Source organism: Ostrinia furnacalis, unplaced genomic scaffold (assembly GCF_004193835.3).
Source record: "Ostrinia furnacalis isolate ACB-3 unplaced genomic scaffold, ASM419383v2 OfSCF0932, whole genome shotgun sequence".
NCBI lineage: Eukaryota > Metazoa > Arthropoda > Insecta > Lepidoptera > Crambidae > Ostrinia > Ostrinia furnacalis.
In genome coordinates this window covers 597,120-615,180 of record NW_021131171.1, presented here as the reverse complement: position 1 = coordinate 615,180, position 18,061 = coordinate 597,120, and the positions used below count along the sequence as shown (strand labels likewise).

The 18,061-nt window shown below is 40.9% G+C and overlaps 1 protein-coding gene across 1 annotated transcript in view; it reads right to left on the bottom strand.

The window, feature by feature from the left end:
* sog (chordin short gastrulation) overlaps nt 1–18,061 on the bottom strand; it is an 86,899-nt gene that overhangs the window by 4,227 nt on the left and 64,611 nt on the right. The window contains exons 4-15 of the mRNA XM_028301495.1: nt 7,718–7,789; nt 7,296–7,558; nt 6,849–6,982; nt 6,011–6,284; nt 5,550–5,831; nt 4,894–5,068; nt 4,302–4,468; nt 3,753–3,956; nt 3,093–3,272; nt 2,575–2,695; nt 1,795–2,036; nt 1,204–1,383 (exon numbers count right to left, since the gene is read on the bottom strand). Coding sequence (XP_028157296.1) covers nt 1,204–1,383; nt 1,795–2,036; nt 2,575–2,695; nt 3,093–3,272; nt 3,753–3,956; nt 4,302–4,468; nt 4,894–5,068; nt 5,550–5,831; nt 6,011–6,284; nt 6,849–6,982; nt 7,296–7,558; nt 7,718–7,789 — 2,294 coding nt within the window. The remainder of the gene's footprint in view (nt 1–1,203; nt 1,384–1,794; nt 2,037–2,574; nt 2,696–3,092; nt 3,273–3,752; nt 3,957–4,301; nt 4,469–4,893; nt 5,069–5,549; nt 5,832–6,010; nt 6,285–6,848; nt 6,983–7,295; nt 7,559–7,717; nt 7,790–18,061) is intronic.

Genomic DNA, 18,061 nt, shown 5'->3' with positions numbered 1-18,061 from the left:
GTGTTAGCCCAAAACTGTTCGGGAGCCGCCTAACAATGAAATTGCGCTTGAATAATAATAATAATATGCAGTTTACTCCAGTTGCAGAAATATTACATGCCATGAGCCTGCGCGCGAACCCGGCGCTAGTGATGTGTCGCGGCGCTAGTGATGCGGCGTGAACAATCTCCCCCCGCTGAAAGGGATTCAGACTTTAAGGACTTCTCTTCTTCCTCTTGGGGAGGCAGCCGGGCCATAAGAGAGGCGTTGTCAGCAGCATTCATTAAATCCTCCTGCGAGTAGTTGCCCGGACACTCAGGGCACAACATCATGAGAAACCGAAGAAAATTTCGATCTACTGTGAAGGTTAAGCGTTACAGTGGGAAAAGATGAAGAGTTCCACCTTCTTCCCTTTGAACAGCGATAATTGGTTGGTGTTTTGTGACGTTGCTCTTGGACTTCCCCAAGGCATGCTTACGGCCAGCAGTGGATAGCAAATGGCCTCATTTAGTCTAGCAGTGATATATCTCTGCTCCCGGTGGAAGTACATGGACGGATGAACCTCCTTCCCGTTTGGTAGTAGGCCGTCAGGGATATAAGTGTTATGATCATGATCATACTCTTTCAGGTCGCGCTGCACATCTGCTCCTTTCGCTCGCCAACAGTGTTAAAGGTAGCTAGCAGTAGCTGGACAAGAAAAGCGGGAGTAGGCACGTCCACCATTGGACTGCCATTGGCTGTAATGATTACGCATCTCTGCTCCCCGCGGGAGTTGATGAAAGGGTTTAGTGGTTGGTGCTTTAATGGGTCTTTTGAGTAAGTTTGGGTTCAGCAGTGGATTGCCATTAGCTGTAATGTCTGTGTTACTTCAAGCAATATCTTACCTTTCAGCGGCAGGTGACGCATCTCTGCTCCCCGTACGAGTGGATGGAGGGATGCACCTCCTTCCCGTTGGGCAGTTGAATGATGTTTTGCGGTTTTTCATTTTGAGTCTTACGTCCAGCAGTGGACGGTCATTGACTGTAATGATTACGTCTAGCAATATCTCACCTTGCAACGGCAGGTGACTCATCTCTGCTCCCCGTGGGAGTAGATGGAGGGGTACACCTCCTTCCCGTTGGGCAGCGTTAGTTAGTTGGGGCTTTGTGGTGTTCCTTGAGCTTCCTCAAGGTACATTTACAGCAGTAGGTCGCAACTAGTTTCAATTAAAAGTCAATGCCTCACCTTGCATCGGCAGGTGACGCATCTCTGCTCCCCGTGTGAGTGGATGGAGGGGTGCACCTCCTTCCCGTTGGGCAGCGGGCCGTCGGGGAACTTGCAGCCGCCCTCCGCCAGGATCTCCTCGGCGGTCCGCGGCGCGGCCTGGTCCTTTGGAGTCTCGTCTTCTGGTTTCTTCGCTTTTACCTGGAGTAAATGGTAGTTCATATTTAATTCAATCACTTTTACTCGCATAACTCACTTCTGAACGTTTTTTAGGGTTTGCATCAAATGGTGCGTGCGTGATACCTAATTCGATACATAAAATCCAAGACTCAAAATCTTGTGGAAGTTTTGAAAATCTAATTTTCAAAACTGAATCTTCTGCTACGAACTGCTGAACTGCTAACTACCATACTACTTGTAATTGATTTTAAATTATAACATTGTTTAGGAAGTCGTGGAAACATAACAACACAAGTTCTACCTTCGGTCGTTTAAAGTAAAACAAAATTGTGATTAGATTTGAATAGAAGTTTATACCGCTACTACAGAACTGATAGACTGAACTTAAACTTAAACCCTCGATATGTATTTTTACACGTAGCAAATATTTACCTCTGGACAAACACGGCAACAAGACTTCTTATCTGGTCGATACGCTTCCCTCTCAGAACACCTGAGAGGAGGACACCTGACCCTCGGGCAGCGGACCTGCCTGGTCGAGAACTCGCAGGTGCAAACAGCACAAGTGTCGTATCCCTCAGGAACTAGGTACGGGTGCCAGGAAGACCCTGGAGCGTGGTACTGCCCGGCCAAATGGCAGCCGTGGGATTCGTTCCAGACCGCTGTGGTTGAATCTGAAATGAGGTCAGAACAGATAGTTAGTTGTACGTAGTGTTTATATCCAGACCATACATTGTACCTACCATGAGTTTACGTTAGGTGTGCTCGCTAGCGAGTACGTCAAAAATCTCTATGAAGCATTTGTTTCTTGAAAGTAGCCGCTAGAGGCGCTACACAATATGTCATACAATTAATGTCATTTTTTTACGCAGTCGCTAGCGAGCACACCTAACGTAAACTGATGGTAAGCACACAGGAGCTTGAAGCAGCTGACTATCATGAAAAGAGTAAATGGCGCAAATTATGAAACGAGATATCATTATCAGATAATTTATCCGTCACTGCAGAAGGATGACCCTGTCTAATTTACCAGAGGAAAAGGGTAGGATTTGGCCAACATTGCCCATACTGGCCAGACAGGTCAGGAAGGCCTGATGCTCGCATATTTCTCGCTTGGTCACCTCTTACGACATCCACTGGAAGAGTGGGGATGGTCCTATTCTATTCTGCTGAAACAACACGGCTATGTTGTAAGAATAATAAATAACTTACTGGTGCAGATAGGGCAGCATTGTCCAGGGGGCTGGATGGTCGGTACACTGCAGTTCACGGGAGGACATCTCACCGGGTCGCAGCGGAGAGCTCCGTGCACGCAACCGCACATGTGACATGACTGGAAGAACAAATAAAACTCATTATATTGGGATATTGTAATGATGCCTCAAGATACTTTTAAATTACTTTCCAGGCTGGGAAAGTACACGAAGCATTTTTCTGCATTTTCCTGATTCAAGAGCCTTATATCATGTCAAAGGAAATCAAGAAGACGACACGCAAATTTTCTTTCTGGGTGGCCTTCCGCTTAAATAGTGCCGTTTCAATTTTGCATTGCTTAATTGTCAGTTTTGGGTGGTACGAAAAACAACCCGTAAAACCTTCCAGCTAACCTAAAATATGCTTGTGTTACCACAACGGGATTCGAACTACGGACTCTCGAATCTGCAGCCTGACAGTGACACCGTTGGGCCTTTATCACCTTAAAAAACATCGAAAGATCTTTGAACACTTACATCAACAGCCATCCATTGGGCACCATCTTCATAAAACGCCCCGGCGTAGTAGCAAGAGGCCGTGTTGGACAGCGAATTATCAGGAGGCGACGTATTGACGTGAGACGGCGTGTAGCTTGGACTCAGCTCGTTCCCGCCAGTCCAAGAATTGGTTGGCAGACAGGATGGTGGCACGCTTATCTGGAAACGTAAGGAAAAATATGAGTGCACTGTTCTGGTTTCCTAATTTAATTTTACAGTCGCGATCACTTGTTTTAGCTGAAACACTCACCAAAAATGTAGCCACATCTTAGCAGCATGAACAAAAAAAATCATGATTATTTCGTGAAAAGAGAATTTGTGAGGAACTTCCTTACGTGTCACACTATAGTTCACTATAGGTACGAAAAGATGTACCCATTTGGACAAAAACGCAAACAGTGATGACATTTATGTAGATGAAGAAATTATGAAGATTTGGCACTGAATGTTCACTTATCATCCTCCTAATTTTTTTGTGGCGAATCACCGCACTCTTTGGTGGGGAGTAGAGTTGCAGAACGATTATGTAGTTATAGCTCCATAAAAAATGACCCTATTAAGTCAACTTTCTTTTCTCCCCTATCATAAAAGTGGATCGGAGTATGTGCTGGTTTCTGGTTTCATGGCCTTAGGCCTTACCTGTGTTAACCGCGCGCGCAGTATTGCCGTGTCATTGTCAGCCGCTCTGATATCCAGGAATGCGACTCCATCGTGCAGTGCAGATAGTTCGGCTGCAGTTGGTTCTAACACGCAGCCCTCTATTCCGGTGAGGGATCGAGCTTCGCTGCCAGGGTGCGTTTCCAACCACGCCGACCATGGTCCGGCGCTGCCCATTACTGTGACCTGGAGAAGTAAAGGAGAACATGAATGTGAAGATTCAATAACAATAGCAATGCTACTACGGTAGTAAAATGCCGTCCAAGGCTGAAGAAAGGATGTCCACAACGACGGTCCTGTGCTGCCCGCGAACTTATCCCGATCGTCGGTCCACCGAGTGGAGGGCCTACTTCACTGCCTGCCGCCTAGTCTGCACTTGAGAGCCTCTGCCCCAACAGCCATTAGTTCTACGAGTTATGTGCCTCTTCCACTACCACTTCAGCCCTTGTTGCCACTTTTTAACCGACTTCAACACAAGGTATAATTTTTTTTGGCGTGTCATAATAAACTGCTACTCTTCTTAAATCTCACCTCATAGTGCAGTCCACACAAAGCGTCCACGGACAACCAAGCCAGGCCAGCGACCGGGTTAGCTGTGACTGGCTGGCGGGCGTCAGTTCGTCGCAGCAGCGCCGGGCCAGAGCCCGCGGCGTCTGGTAACGGTCGCGACATTAATCTGCCTCGAAGGACTGGAGGACCTGGAAATAAAGATAAAACTGGTAGAGGATTTGGATCCAAAGGATTGGAGTCAAAGCTGTTCTGTCCCCAAGGACAGACTCAGATTACCTAAAGTGCACTAGTTGGGATTTCTTCTTCACTAGAAATTGTGGCTACCAATCGTCATCAATAGTGTATCAATAAAATAAACATTTCTTCGTTATTATGCATCTATTAATTTCCTGCAACTAGTTTTCTTTCAAAACTTCACAGAAGCCATTGAAGAGAACTAGGAAATAATATGTGTGTAACTTAGCCTTACGACCTTGTTGAGAGACGAACATGAAGACAGCTCGAACAAGTCTAATGACTTAAATTCTTTGATGCTTTTAGATCCTAGCCTCTAAAATCAGCAAAAATATTTTTCTAAAACTATTTTTGTTAACAAAATGCTTTTCTTCCTTACCAAGATCAGCACCAATGTGCACTGCCAACTGGTCATCATACAAAGGAGGGAAGATCCTCGCACTGGGTCTGGCCAATACGCCGATATGCGTGTCCAGTATCTCAACTTGAGAGTGACGCTTCCCCTGTTCCTCCACCAGCGTTATCTTCGGATCAGTTATCCCCATGTTGTCCACCTGCAATTAATAGTAATTAACAACTCATTAACGCGACACTGATACCACCTTATCAAAAAGGTCACTGAACTATAATTGGCAGCTCATTTCATATCGTGTAAGGAATACTTTTTTCCACTGAATAGCTTTATCGTAACTATTTAAAGTAATAAGTTATTTTTAAAAGGAAAAATATGATTACTTAGTAATTAAGGTAATGAGCTGAAACTGAGAAGTATTACTTCTACTAACGCAGGTATTCATAAATGATGCTTGCTTAAGTGAAGCAGCAAATCGAACGCACAGTGTTGAATAGGTTCGTATGTATCACCCTGTGCGTCCACGCGCACTGTGAGACCTCATAGTAATGTTTGTGAATACGGGCGTAAGATATTGATAGAACTGAAGAAGATAATAAAGGTACCAAATTCGGACAAAAATTGACTGTGAAATGTGTGTAATGGATGAGATCGATAAAATATTTTTCAGATTAAATGATTACCTGTATATCATAGACAAGCGAGCCTTCTTTGTCGATGTAAAGCAAAGCCAGTCCTTCAGGCGCCGGCGACGCGGGTGGTCTCTCCGCTACCAACGATGCGTGGAACACCTCACACGCGGCTCTCTGCCTCACGCTGCCACTGATTCTCCTATCCGGGTTCCCGATAGACTCCACAGTTAGGAGCAGACGCCCTCGGGCCAAGGACCTCAGCTCGGCAGCTGACACTGGGGTTGACACTTCGAGGATGTTCATCTCGTAACTGGGCTTCGGGACTTTTTGCACCTGAAAATTTACCAATCATAGTTATTAATTCAGAACTGTGCGGCAGGCAAACATACAAATAAAACTTTTTTAGACTTTAAACCTTGGGGGAGGCCTTTGTCAAGCAGTGGACGTCATTTGGCTGAACGAACGAGACTTTAAAGTACGATTTTGTAAATTTAATTTTATAAATAACTTACATCATTAATAATCGTTTGATTTTTGTCAGGTAGCGTAAGCAGCACCCTGACAGCTTGATCTCTAGAGGCTGGGGTGAACACTCCATTGTAGAGCAAAGCCAGATGCAAGCTTGGCGCCGCACCGGCCGCTCCCGTCACCACCGCGGTTCCTCCCCACCAGCCTTCGTCTTGGCCCAAGGTCCTGTAGTCGTCGCAAGGACCATTGCCAATCGTAGCCGGTGGATGCTCAGGCTCTAGCAAAGACGTAAACATCTCCGACGACAATGCAGGATACCTAAAATGATTGCACAAACTCCAATAAAATTCCATCATCGAGGAAACTTTAAGGCAATAAACAACCAGCGCTTTATACTACAGAAAGATTCCTAGATCCTTAATTTAATTCCAACGAAGCCTGTACATTAATCAACGGACTCAATGCAATTTACCGTGTGTCGTCACTCAGCATGAATATTCAATTATAGAGCGGCAACTTTACTATAGCTAAGACTTAATTTAAAAGCATCCAATCACGGTTCAAATAACTTTTGGATAAAAGGGATTGTCTAAACGGTTGCAATGTGAGAAAATAATGACTCATAACGTTCTGACTTGTCGGTATTTTCCTAGATTGATTACCAAGGAAGTCGAGGGACTTTCCGTCAGTAATCACACGGCTAATTTAATTTGCAATCTGTGCTGAACAATACGACTTCTATATCTTGGAATCGTTCAAGGGTAAATCAGCGCATCGCACATTTGTAAGGCAGACAGACGGATAGCTGCTATAAAACCGTCGTCATGATACATAGTTCCGCTATAAAATTGCTATGAAGTTTATCAAGCGTGCCGTACCTACCTATTGATTCGACCGCTCAGAGCGCTGTCCATAGTGTTGTTCCGTTCGTCGCCCCACACTAAGGCCACATACAATGATCCTTCTCTCAATAATCGTTTGTATTCTCGTGGTACTCGACGCCAAACTCCGCATAGCTGGAATAAATCAAAGGGTTATAGAATTGACTTTTAGTGCAAATCTAAGTCAGTATTGAACAGGATTCTAAAAGGAATAATGTATTTCAATAATACAAATATCATCATCATTTGTAACTCAGCTATCTGTCCTTATTAATAATTTACTTTCAAGAAATATTTCATCTACGGATATTCGCCTAATAACCATGTAGAGTTCACTAACCAGTGAACTCTGCATGGTTATTATTCCACATAACCATGTGGAACTCCCTTGAAGCGAGACTAAAGTGAACCCACTATTCGACGATCGTTAAACTCTAGAAGAACTCACTTTATCAGTTTTATCTTCGTACGTAGCATGAATTCCCGGGGCTTTTTTCAAAGGGTGCTCAAGCAGCAATCGTCCTCCTCGATCCAAGAACAGCAGTGCCCGAGGTGGCACAGCCATCGTTGGGCCCAGGAGCACGGACCAGTAGAGGTGTCGCCGCTTGAAAGTGAACCTGGCAGTGGCTACGCCAGCTGCCACAGGAACTCCTGTCATGTCATCCCGCCGTATGCAGAGAGGTGATCTGCCAGTGAGCAGCGCCCCAAAATCTGGAGACCAGAAATGAGAGAACTATCAGTTTGAAACAAAAAAAAGGAATAAGACTAGTTGAGTTAATTCATTAAAAATTAGACACAACTCTATCTCATTAGTCATGTACTTGAATCTAGTACGAGTAGTTACATACAAAGTCTGTTATTGGTACTTACGTTTCATGCTAAGTTCATCATCGTCCGTAGCTATCACCACCGTTGGACTGTCCTCTTGAATGATATCAGGTGCTGAAACAATACAAATTAATTTATTATTTTATGACATCAACACGCAAGGCAACTTTGTAGTTACTTCGTGATTTATTGTGGTAGTGTTGGAGCCAAACAGCCAGAATGTAGTTACAAAGATATTTCGTGGTTATTTTGAATTTAGGTTTATTTGCCGTAATTAAGTCAAATTAATGTCACCTTTCATTTAATGCTACATTGTCTGGTGATGAAATTATCATAATATAACCATTTAAATAAACCTCAACTCAAGAACTTGCATTATTACGTGATTTATGTTGAGTCAAGAATTAAGTTGTTTGTCTTCAACAAATAATATAACTAATTGTCTGCACACTTGACAAGCATGATTAATAGAACTAGTGCTTTGTTACTTGAATAAAGATGTCGAATGATTAGAAAACCAAGTTCCATAAATGCATTACGACTTTATCTGAAATGCGATTTCGCACTTTCCCCATTGAACATGAGTAGCTCGTAAAAACATGTCGTTCAATCAATTAATTGCGAATGACGTTCGTTGCTTCTGGATTCCTAGTGCGCTTACGAGGCGAGCTTTCGCGTGTTCTTATTGTTGGGACATAAGGACGAGAATTAGACGATAAGGGATATCCAAGATCGGAGTTGACCACACCGGCCGATCGGTTCGCAAGACCTCCCCGACCCTTCTATTCGGCTTGATTGGATCAAATGTTATTCAATCGTAACAGGACCGGCGGCGTCTAGACGGCGACGGCAGAATTTGCGCTTTGCATAGCTTTCTTGTTTGGTCTGCTCCGTACAGAAATAGAGGGAGCACTGACATTTCGCGCGACACTTTGATTGTACCCGATTTGTAGACACATCGTTAAACGCTCGTAAACCCTAATGAATCCCGGTATCAATTTTATTAAATTTCCGCAATTGACATAAACACGGAGTTCTTTTATGGAATTTGCATGTAAGTTATTTAAACTAATTGTTACATGGTCGAGTTAATTACTACCTAATGGCATTCTTATTCAAATGTCTACATAAATAGCCCTAAGTAGGTAAACACTGAATGCCATAAATAATACGGCTAGGTATACCTAGTTAGCACACCCTATAAATTTATGTTATCTGATTATTCGTAGGCAGAGGAATGAGATGATAAACAAGCTCGCGGTAATTCTAGTAAACAGCGTGATGAGCGCCTGTTTACAGGTTAGATAAATCCGAAGGCAGATTGTGATCTGCTACAGTCCGGCGCCAACATTCATATTTCACTCTGTAAATTCATTTAATAAGCGAGACAGACCTAATTTATTGGCAAATGGCGCCAATGTGGCGATGATTTGATCTAGGAAACTTGAAATAACAACAAAGAGTAGGATGAGCAAACGAATTGGTATGAGAGGGGCAGTGCGGGCAAAGAAAACACGACTTCGGCTAAGTAGGCATCTTTATTGTATGCCATTCCCAACAAATCTCTGGAACATTGTCAGAGCCCTATTTTAGAATTAATCGTGCGTTTTATGTTTGCTATTTTCTCCGACGCAATATTTTGTAAGATCATCGTATACATTTCAAAATTTATAAATATGTTTGGCGAGTTATTTTCGAATGCTATTCGTCAGTGTAGAAAAGGAATGGGTTCTATAGATCACTTTGAATTTATTTTTCAATAGCATTGCTCAGGCCAGTGGAATGCCCACCCTAAATAGAGCGAAGGCGGTGCTAGCGGCGCCGAGGCACCTTTGACTTGAGCTCGGTGATCGACACGCGCTCGCGCAACTTTGTACGTGTGTCTGTGTCCGTAGTGCTGTAGATCTAGACTTATCAGGATTCAGATTATCTAGATATTTAATCATTATATCATCTGCAACCGCATGCAATAAATTCTCGTCAGGCTCTACAACTCTACAGCACCGATGAGGTCCGATGCCACCATAAATAGGTATCAGTCTAAAACATAGCAATTAAATATCTTGAAAACATCTCGGAATTAACGATAGAATCTCGAAGATTTCTCAAGAACATAAGATTGCCTTATCCGTATTTACAAAACGCGCACACGCAGCGCTCACGCAATCCGTCAACGGCGCCCCATCGGCCGGTGCCACTCATTAATGTCATTTAGCAAACTCTGAAAGCCTCGAGAGCGAAGACGTGATAAGACTGCGGCCGGCTCACTCACTCATTCCTAGTCGCCTCGCGACGCCTTTTCGCCTGTAGACGCGTTTTCCTACCGAGTGATGTAACTCAGGCGCCGCTCAGACGAACCGACAGTTGCCATGAACGAGTTGCTATGAAATTTAACTGCGACTGTGTCCTGTGTAGGTTCAATACGGAACAGTACGGGGCCTTGATTAAATTCAAATACAAATTTGCATTTGTAAACAGGCCTTGAAAGACAACTTTACATGTCTGATAATACCAATCTTAATTCAACCACCAATTATGGTAGTTGACAACCTATGAGGCTGCTTTTGAATTCAGTAGTGCCTTATACTTTTGAAATAGTTAATTTTAATAATTGCTAGACTGTTCTGTGTATTAAAGTCAAGATTATAGGATAGGATAAAGAATCCTTGTTTATAAATTCATATAATTATGGAAGAATCAACACCGCCATACGCCGCCGTTGTAGTTAAGGTAGAGCCCGATTTCTTTCTTAAATTCACAACATCTAAAGCTTTCAAGCAAACAGAAGGTGAACAATATTTTGTAAACCATATGAGCACATTATCTTGATTAAAGTTAATATACGCCACTCTTGTAGCGAAGTTTTGGGCCGACACTATGGAGGTTTGTTGTCGACACGATAAGAAGAAGAAGAAAGTTAATATGGCCACCTCTTAGATGACTTATTGATCCGAATATCCATGTGATAATTATGACTACTATCCGTTATATTATTTTATCATGTATAATATTCCTGTTTACGCTATTAGTGTAATGGAACCGAGCACCGCCAAGTTTAGAACAGTTGTTAGCATAGCGAGTTTAGTGCGCGGCGCGACAGTTAACGGTCCCAGATCATAGTGTCATAGACAATCGCTGAATACGAGAATGGGCTTATACAGGGTGACAGGGACTCGACCTATTCCTTGAAAGGGGTTGAGAGATCATTAGCAACAAATTATGACCAGTGAAAATTAAAAAAAAACTTACAGAAAATAAAAAATATTTTTACTTAGGAGTTCTAGGCTTAGGACCTTTATCTCTGAGATTATGTAAGTTTTGGCCAAGTGCTTTTTTGAAAATTATCACAATTTTTCAAGCTTTCAGAAAAGTATCAATTCAATTTTTAGGGTGTAGTTTTCACAATTACATTATTCACAATTAAAATTTTCTAAAAAATCTAATAACCGTCACAACTCGATAACTATGCAGTTTTGACTTCTGGCTCACTGGACTTAATTGGTTACTAATGACCTCTAGTATAACCCCTTTCAGGAATAGGTAGAGTATCCCTGTCACCCTGTATTTAGTATGTAAAAGTTTGCAATGTCTTGTGCAACGAATTCTCATAGGATCGGCCTTTGAACGTGTCTGCTCATGCAACAAAGACAGTATTTATTGGACTTATGCTTCAATACTCAGTGACATTTGATTTCTAAGTATCATGTATAGGAATTTATTACGTGATTCCTCGAACTAAGTAAGGTGAAGAAATATACAACAATATGGTAAAGAATGACAATTTCTTGAAGATCAGAAGAGTATATTTCCAAGACAAGTATTATGAATGATCAATTCGTCCTGTTGTCATGTCTTAACCTATGTATCCTAAGGCACTAATAACAGTCCAAATGTAGACTGAGCAGATACATAACATTGTGGCACAATAAGCTCTATCTATTTACCTTCATTGTCATAATACCCAGACATAATTCTTCATAGAAACGCCTCGTACATTATGACCAAATCGTTCCAATATTAGAAGTGCATGAGCTTCATTGCGCAATCAATCGACGTAGAATATACGAGTCCTAAAGACAACTCGGTATTTTAGTACTTCCTATGCAAGCGCTCGCATATTTATGAGACGTTTCAGAGGATTAGATAAATGATATGAACACTTGCATACATAATGTTCCGATATTCATTTATATGTTTCTTATTTTATTACACTGATAATTTTATGACCCTTCAGTTCGAAAATATTTGTTAGCCAAATTATGAATAGAAAGCAAGGCCGTTCTATGTCGAGAGCATATCGTAAAAACCAGTACTTCTACATCTCAATCTTAATAGATATCTCAATCTTTAGCAAAGTATCCATCGATCTCCATAATGTAGAGCTAAATGAGTAGTAAAGCTTACGAAACCATTTGGAAACAACATTGTAAACTATAACAACGATAAAGTGCGCTAGCCTAATCATGGCAAGACGTTAAAAAGCACTCAGCTGAGAATGCTTTACCACATCTATCAAGTTGTAATCCACTCGAAAAATACGTTTGTTAAACAAAAATGTGTTTCTACGCTTTATTTACTACGCGACTACAATGAAGTAATGCAACGCCTTGACCTCGCGCGCTGAAAAATGTGTGTTCCAATCTGTAGGCGGTTTTCTAAACTTGTGACAGACGTGACGTAAGCGCGTCTGCACTGGCAAAAATAAATGAAGTGCAGAATGTCTACTTCGTACAATGGGAGGATTTCAGATACAAATTAAGAATTATTATGAATATTAATTAAGATGGATATAAAAAAGCTGATACTTGCGGCTTACTTTGCGTAATGCCTATACCGCAAATATTTACAATTTTAAATACGTGATAACTATAAGATAGATAGATAGATAGATAAATCATTTATTTGCATACACTTAACACACATAAAGAGTAAAGTTGCAGCATAACAATAATAAGAAAAGAATAGAATACAGTAGAATACTAGTTATATAAGCATGCATAAAACAAACAAAAGCAGTAACAAGTGGAAGAATACTTCCTGCATGATGTGTGTCGCAGCGATGCAAAAAGCAAAGAGCTCAATGTAAACACTGCCCTGAAAAGGGCAGAACACTGATTTTCAGCTCTTGCTAGGGAATCCGCGAAGCGCACGAAAACGAAATGAACCCTCCCACCATCCGATCTCAGTAAAAATGTTTAAAAAACGACTAGGGGAAATACCAATCAATATCATACTAATATTATAAAGGCGAAAGTTTTGATGCCAGGGTGTTCTTTACTTCTCCACGCAAAAACCACCGAACGGATTCCACTGAAACTCCACAGTAGTATTGTTTACAAACCAGATCAACACATACGCCACAATTTATGACGGTATTATGTGACAAATAAATTTCAACAAATAAATAAGACGTCTATAAAATTCCCTTATTACGTGACTTCTCCAAGCTATACTTCTTATTCATTCTTATAATAAGTTTAGTTTGACAAAGTAAGTAATAGACAGTTTTTGTGCACTTTTAGGAAAAATGCATCAAATCAAAGATTACAAATTATTTGAAAATGAGTTTGTCATAAATACTTCTTGACGAATTTTTTCGTTTTACATTTCTAGTAGAGCTCTTTAATATTACAATTCCGATGATTATATAAATTACGCATTTAGATCTACAGCCTCTGTGTCCATTGTCACAGTTAGATCACAGGAACGTTACCTGTCACCAGTTGTGAACTTGTAACCATGCCAGATTACTTTTCTCTAATAAAACGAAACGAACAAGCTTTGTTCATCGATCATGCTGTTATATTTAACCGCCTCTGTGGTCTAGTGGTAAGACCACCTGCTTCAGACGCAGAGGTCCCGGGTTCGATTCCCAGTGGGGGCAGATTTTTCTGTTCGGTTTGGTTGGTGGTAGGGCTTGTTCTAAGTCCGCCTGGCTAGCTACCACCATCTTACCTAAGTCTGTCGCCATAACAACAATGTTCACAGCATTATTGTGTTCCGGCAGTAAGAGGTAAGATAGCCAGTTCCTCCGTGGTTGAGGATTCCGGGTGAAGCTCGCTTCCACCTTCGGCCTGATTGTCACTTACCATCAGGTGAGATACAGGCCAAGAGCTTCCTCGTTGTGGATAAAAAAAAAAAAAAAATATTCGCGGCTAGAAGACGAATGGCACTCTTAGTCATCAACAGATGCTAATATACGAGCTAGAATAGTGTGGGTTTATGTGTGTACGCACTGAAAGAACATCAAATCGAATGCGATTGCGATCTGAAATCGATTGATAGCAGAATCGACTTTAGGGGTCGAGAATTTTTTTTTATTAACTTTCCACACTGAAATAAACAACAGAGCTTTTCTTTTTTGTTGCTATAAAAATTAGAGAAAAAGAAGCGGAGAACCTTTTACAATATTTTAAAACAAATAGGTAAATGTATTTTGTTAAATTACTAAAAAAAACTATTCACATAAAAGCTCAAAGAAAAATAATTAAATCAATCACTCCGATCGATTCAGGAAAAATAAACCTTTCTTATTTATTTTTTTGTTAATAAGCTGCATAGTAAGTTATTAAAATCGATTAAAAACTTGTTTATTTTTCTGTATCTGTTTTGCCCACTTGCGTCTGTAAGTGGGCAAAACAGATAGAGCTAGGCGCCACCATAACATACCTATAACACGTGACTCTACAACGGAGCGTATTGCTAAAATAACATCAATTAAAGGAAATCTATGCCAAGTCTTTACTTTTAGCATAGTAGAAGTGTTATCTTTGAGCAATCAATATTACAATCTTTGCGTCAAGAGCCCGACCCAATTAACTATTAACCTACATGCTGGTCACACAAACTCGTAGATAACCGATATCTACCTATTGTTTTACTACGTGTCATTTTCTTATCGGCATTATACAAAACTTGTAAGTAGTCGTATAAAATAATTGCTTGAATGAAACATTATAAATCATTCCGTGAAAAATATTGCATTAAAATCACCTCACGTGAGTCACACTTTTGACGTAAGTAGACGTACACGAGTAAAGTACAGTCGCTGACAGATCGTTGTAAAATATACCCAATTTCATTGACACAAATCTCAGTTTCCACAATCTCTATGGAGAACTTTAAGTTTTTTTTAAGTAACAAAAACATTTGGAAAGATTAACGACAAAGATGCGTCGAACGGGCGCGGCGCCGCGCTTCGGGCCGGCCCTCATTGCGAATTCCCGCGACAGCGCTCAGCTTGTTCTTAGTCGGCTCTGCGCTAATTTATAGGTTATATTCGTAATGATTGTGGCAAAGAATGTTTATGGCACAAGGCGCGGTCTTATTGTTGTCGATAGGCACGCCGAACCGCTGCGCCGATCGTGCCCGCACACACGCCCGCATAACTGTCGCCCTCCGAGAATGCAACGAGCGTTGGCTTCGATTCAACGTCCATTTCCATAAAATATAATTTCAATTCGATGCATCCCGATGTGAATGTTTCATCACAACCGTACATACGCATTATGTACTCGATTGCGAAAGTTATTGCCGTATGACGTAAATGGCTCGATATAGAAATGGAGAAATAAAAATTTGTTCTCTCCCACGCTCCGTCCACGTATAATGCCAAAATTTGAGATTTTCAAGCCACCGAAATGGATATACATAGGTAATTGTACAAGTGAGAATCGGTGTGTTTACGCCCGTGGAGTCCATGTATGGTCGTGGAGAACGAGGCATTGTACCGCCCGCGGTATTTCTGCGGCGGCCTATGCACCGCCGTTTACGGACAACCGTTTATCCAAAAAAGTAGAACAACAAACCACGTCCGCGCTGTTTACACGCGCGCAACACCCGCCGCATTGTCCTGCGCGGCGGCTGCGGTGAAACGCCGCGATTTGCATTTACGCCTACAGCCCGCCACCCGTCACCGGCGGCCGCCTTATACCTCGCATTTCTCTTTTAACTAACCACCCATGCACATAAACGCGTATAATTCCAACAAATTACGACCAATTATCTAGTACACATTTGTGTTTACCTGTACTCGACTTTATCTCATCTCAATAAGTAGCTTTCTACCGACAAAATTACCGCGTAATATGTTTTGGTATCATCAAGGAGGGGATAATTGTATCCGTTTCTCCAGAAGTTATCAGTTGAAACAAAGAGGGCTTCACGGTTTTAAAAATGGTCGTTTCTTATTGCGCATCAATAACTTCCTGCACGTGTTAATCGCTCATTAGCGGACGGCATGAGATAATAAGGTGTAAACAAATATTCCAAACAGACACCTCTTAGGTTTTCTCCGTCACGTTGGGAGTGGCTAACCGCGCAGGCATGAAATTGTATTTGCTCTTTTAGCCGAGCAAACATCGTGATGGGTCGGGTAACCTGAGAGCCGGCATGCGCCTTTATTTACGGTTATGTCTTTAAATTTATTTCTAAGTCAATATGTAATTGGTATCCATAATCATGCTTAAAAGTTTTGGTGGTAATTTCCTCGTTTAACGTTGCGGTATATTTCAGTTAATGAACACGTATCCTCCATTTTATAAAACGCATGACGCACAGGCCTCCTTTTAAGCAAAAGATGACTATCAGCAAACGCTGAACAAAAAGCTGAAAGATCACCAACGTAGTGCGAATCAATTGATCTACAAGACGCCCAATGATGTGAACTTTAACAAATATGAACCACTTTCGAGAGACGCGATAACTACTAACCCAAATTGTAATTGAAATATGTATTGTGAAATTTTCTTTTACGTTTCGTTGAGGCATAAATCTATATTCTCGTGCGCACATTAAGATGAGTGCCGACTGGCCTCGTTGATGGAATTTAATTCAAAGTGGACGAACGTTGCCGATTGGCGAACGAGCGAATAACTAGATACCTAATGGTGATGCTCCAATTCGGAGGTAAAAAGTAATTTAGAAGTCTGATAGGTAGAGTGAACATAAAGTTTGCATTGTTAAATTAAGCTTATCTAATTAATAGTGCCTATTAGTTAACATTATTATCAACTGTTTTCAGTTTCAGAGCAATTCGATTGAAATAAACACTTGCGTCATTTTTAAAGTTTTTTATAGGTACCTACATCAAAATTTGTAAAGTCTATTACTTTCAGTGAGTTAAATATTGTGGCTTTTTTTTTTCAATTTTAGCTATATACTTAATGTAAGTACGTAGCCTCCTTTTAATTTCTCGAGCACCCGAATCATAATCTTGAGTCTACGCGGTCAGCTTACGTGCCTCTTGTCTGTCTACCCGACGTATCACGAGATTCATCGAATTGCGAGGCCTCCACGCGCCCCGCTCTGAATAAACAAGCGTACAACTATACAGTGAATTACTAATTACCCACACAATAACACCGACTGTTTACCCGCTGTGAAATTCGCGCAAATAGGTCAAATGTATGTCGGATTCGGCATGCTCGTTGCGCCGCTACGGCTCTCGTGAATAATGTGCTTGGAATTTCTGAATATTTCACAGAAATGAGAGGTAAATAGTACCTACTTGATATGGTTCACAACATTTTCCTTGACGATATGGAAAAAGCTAGAAGATAGCTTAAACTGTACCTTTTTGACGCGATGTAGAGACAAATTTAATATAGCTACCTACATTAATTCACACGGTTTATTTGTTGTAGAGATCAATTTAATAGGTGCAGCAACATTAATTTACCAGGGTTTATTCGTCGACAGTTGTCTCAGTCTCCATCAATTACGATTCAAACGACTAGTTTTACGAGCAAAAGTATGGCAAGAATTTAAAGGCATGTAGATCTTGATTTACACAATGATCACGAGCGGTTACCCGACTGACATACTGCATATTTAACGAGGGAACGCGTAATTAAATTAAAGTAATCAACAAATAAATTAGCAGTTCAAATAGATAATTTATCATAGCATCGACAATTAACATTACATACTTATTAATAATCTTCCTTAGACATTTTACAGATCGCTAACTAGTCCTAAACTAAACTAATAAGGAGTACAAGCTTCTTTTAATTTGGCTTAACATTAAATGTTTATTATTTGTTGCTTTAATGGCAATGAAAATACAATGTGTCTTTTGAACATGTCTACCTCAGTTCCTAGGAAAACCCGCTGACAAACAGACATAGTAGAAGCATAACTTAGACTGAGTTGTACCATCTTTCACTTTAACAGTAACTATAACAATCGGTGCTTTTTATATGGAGTTTGACAGATTTTTGACGTTTGTTAAAGTTAAAGTAAAATGGTGCAACTCAGCCTTATTAGGTAGTTGAGATACGGAATACCTAAAGTGACGCACCAAAACCCCTTTTTTTAGACCAGCAATCTAGTTATAAATTCTTATTCCAATGAATTCGTCGATAATGTTTCTACGAATTAATTCGA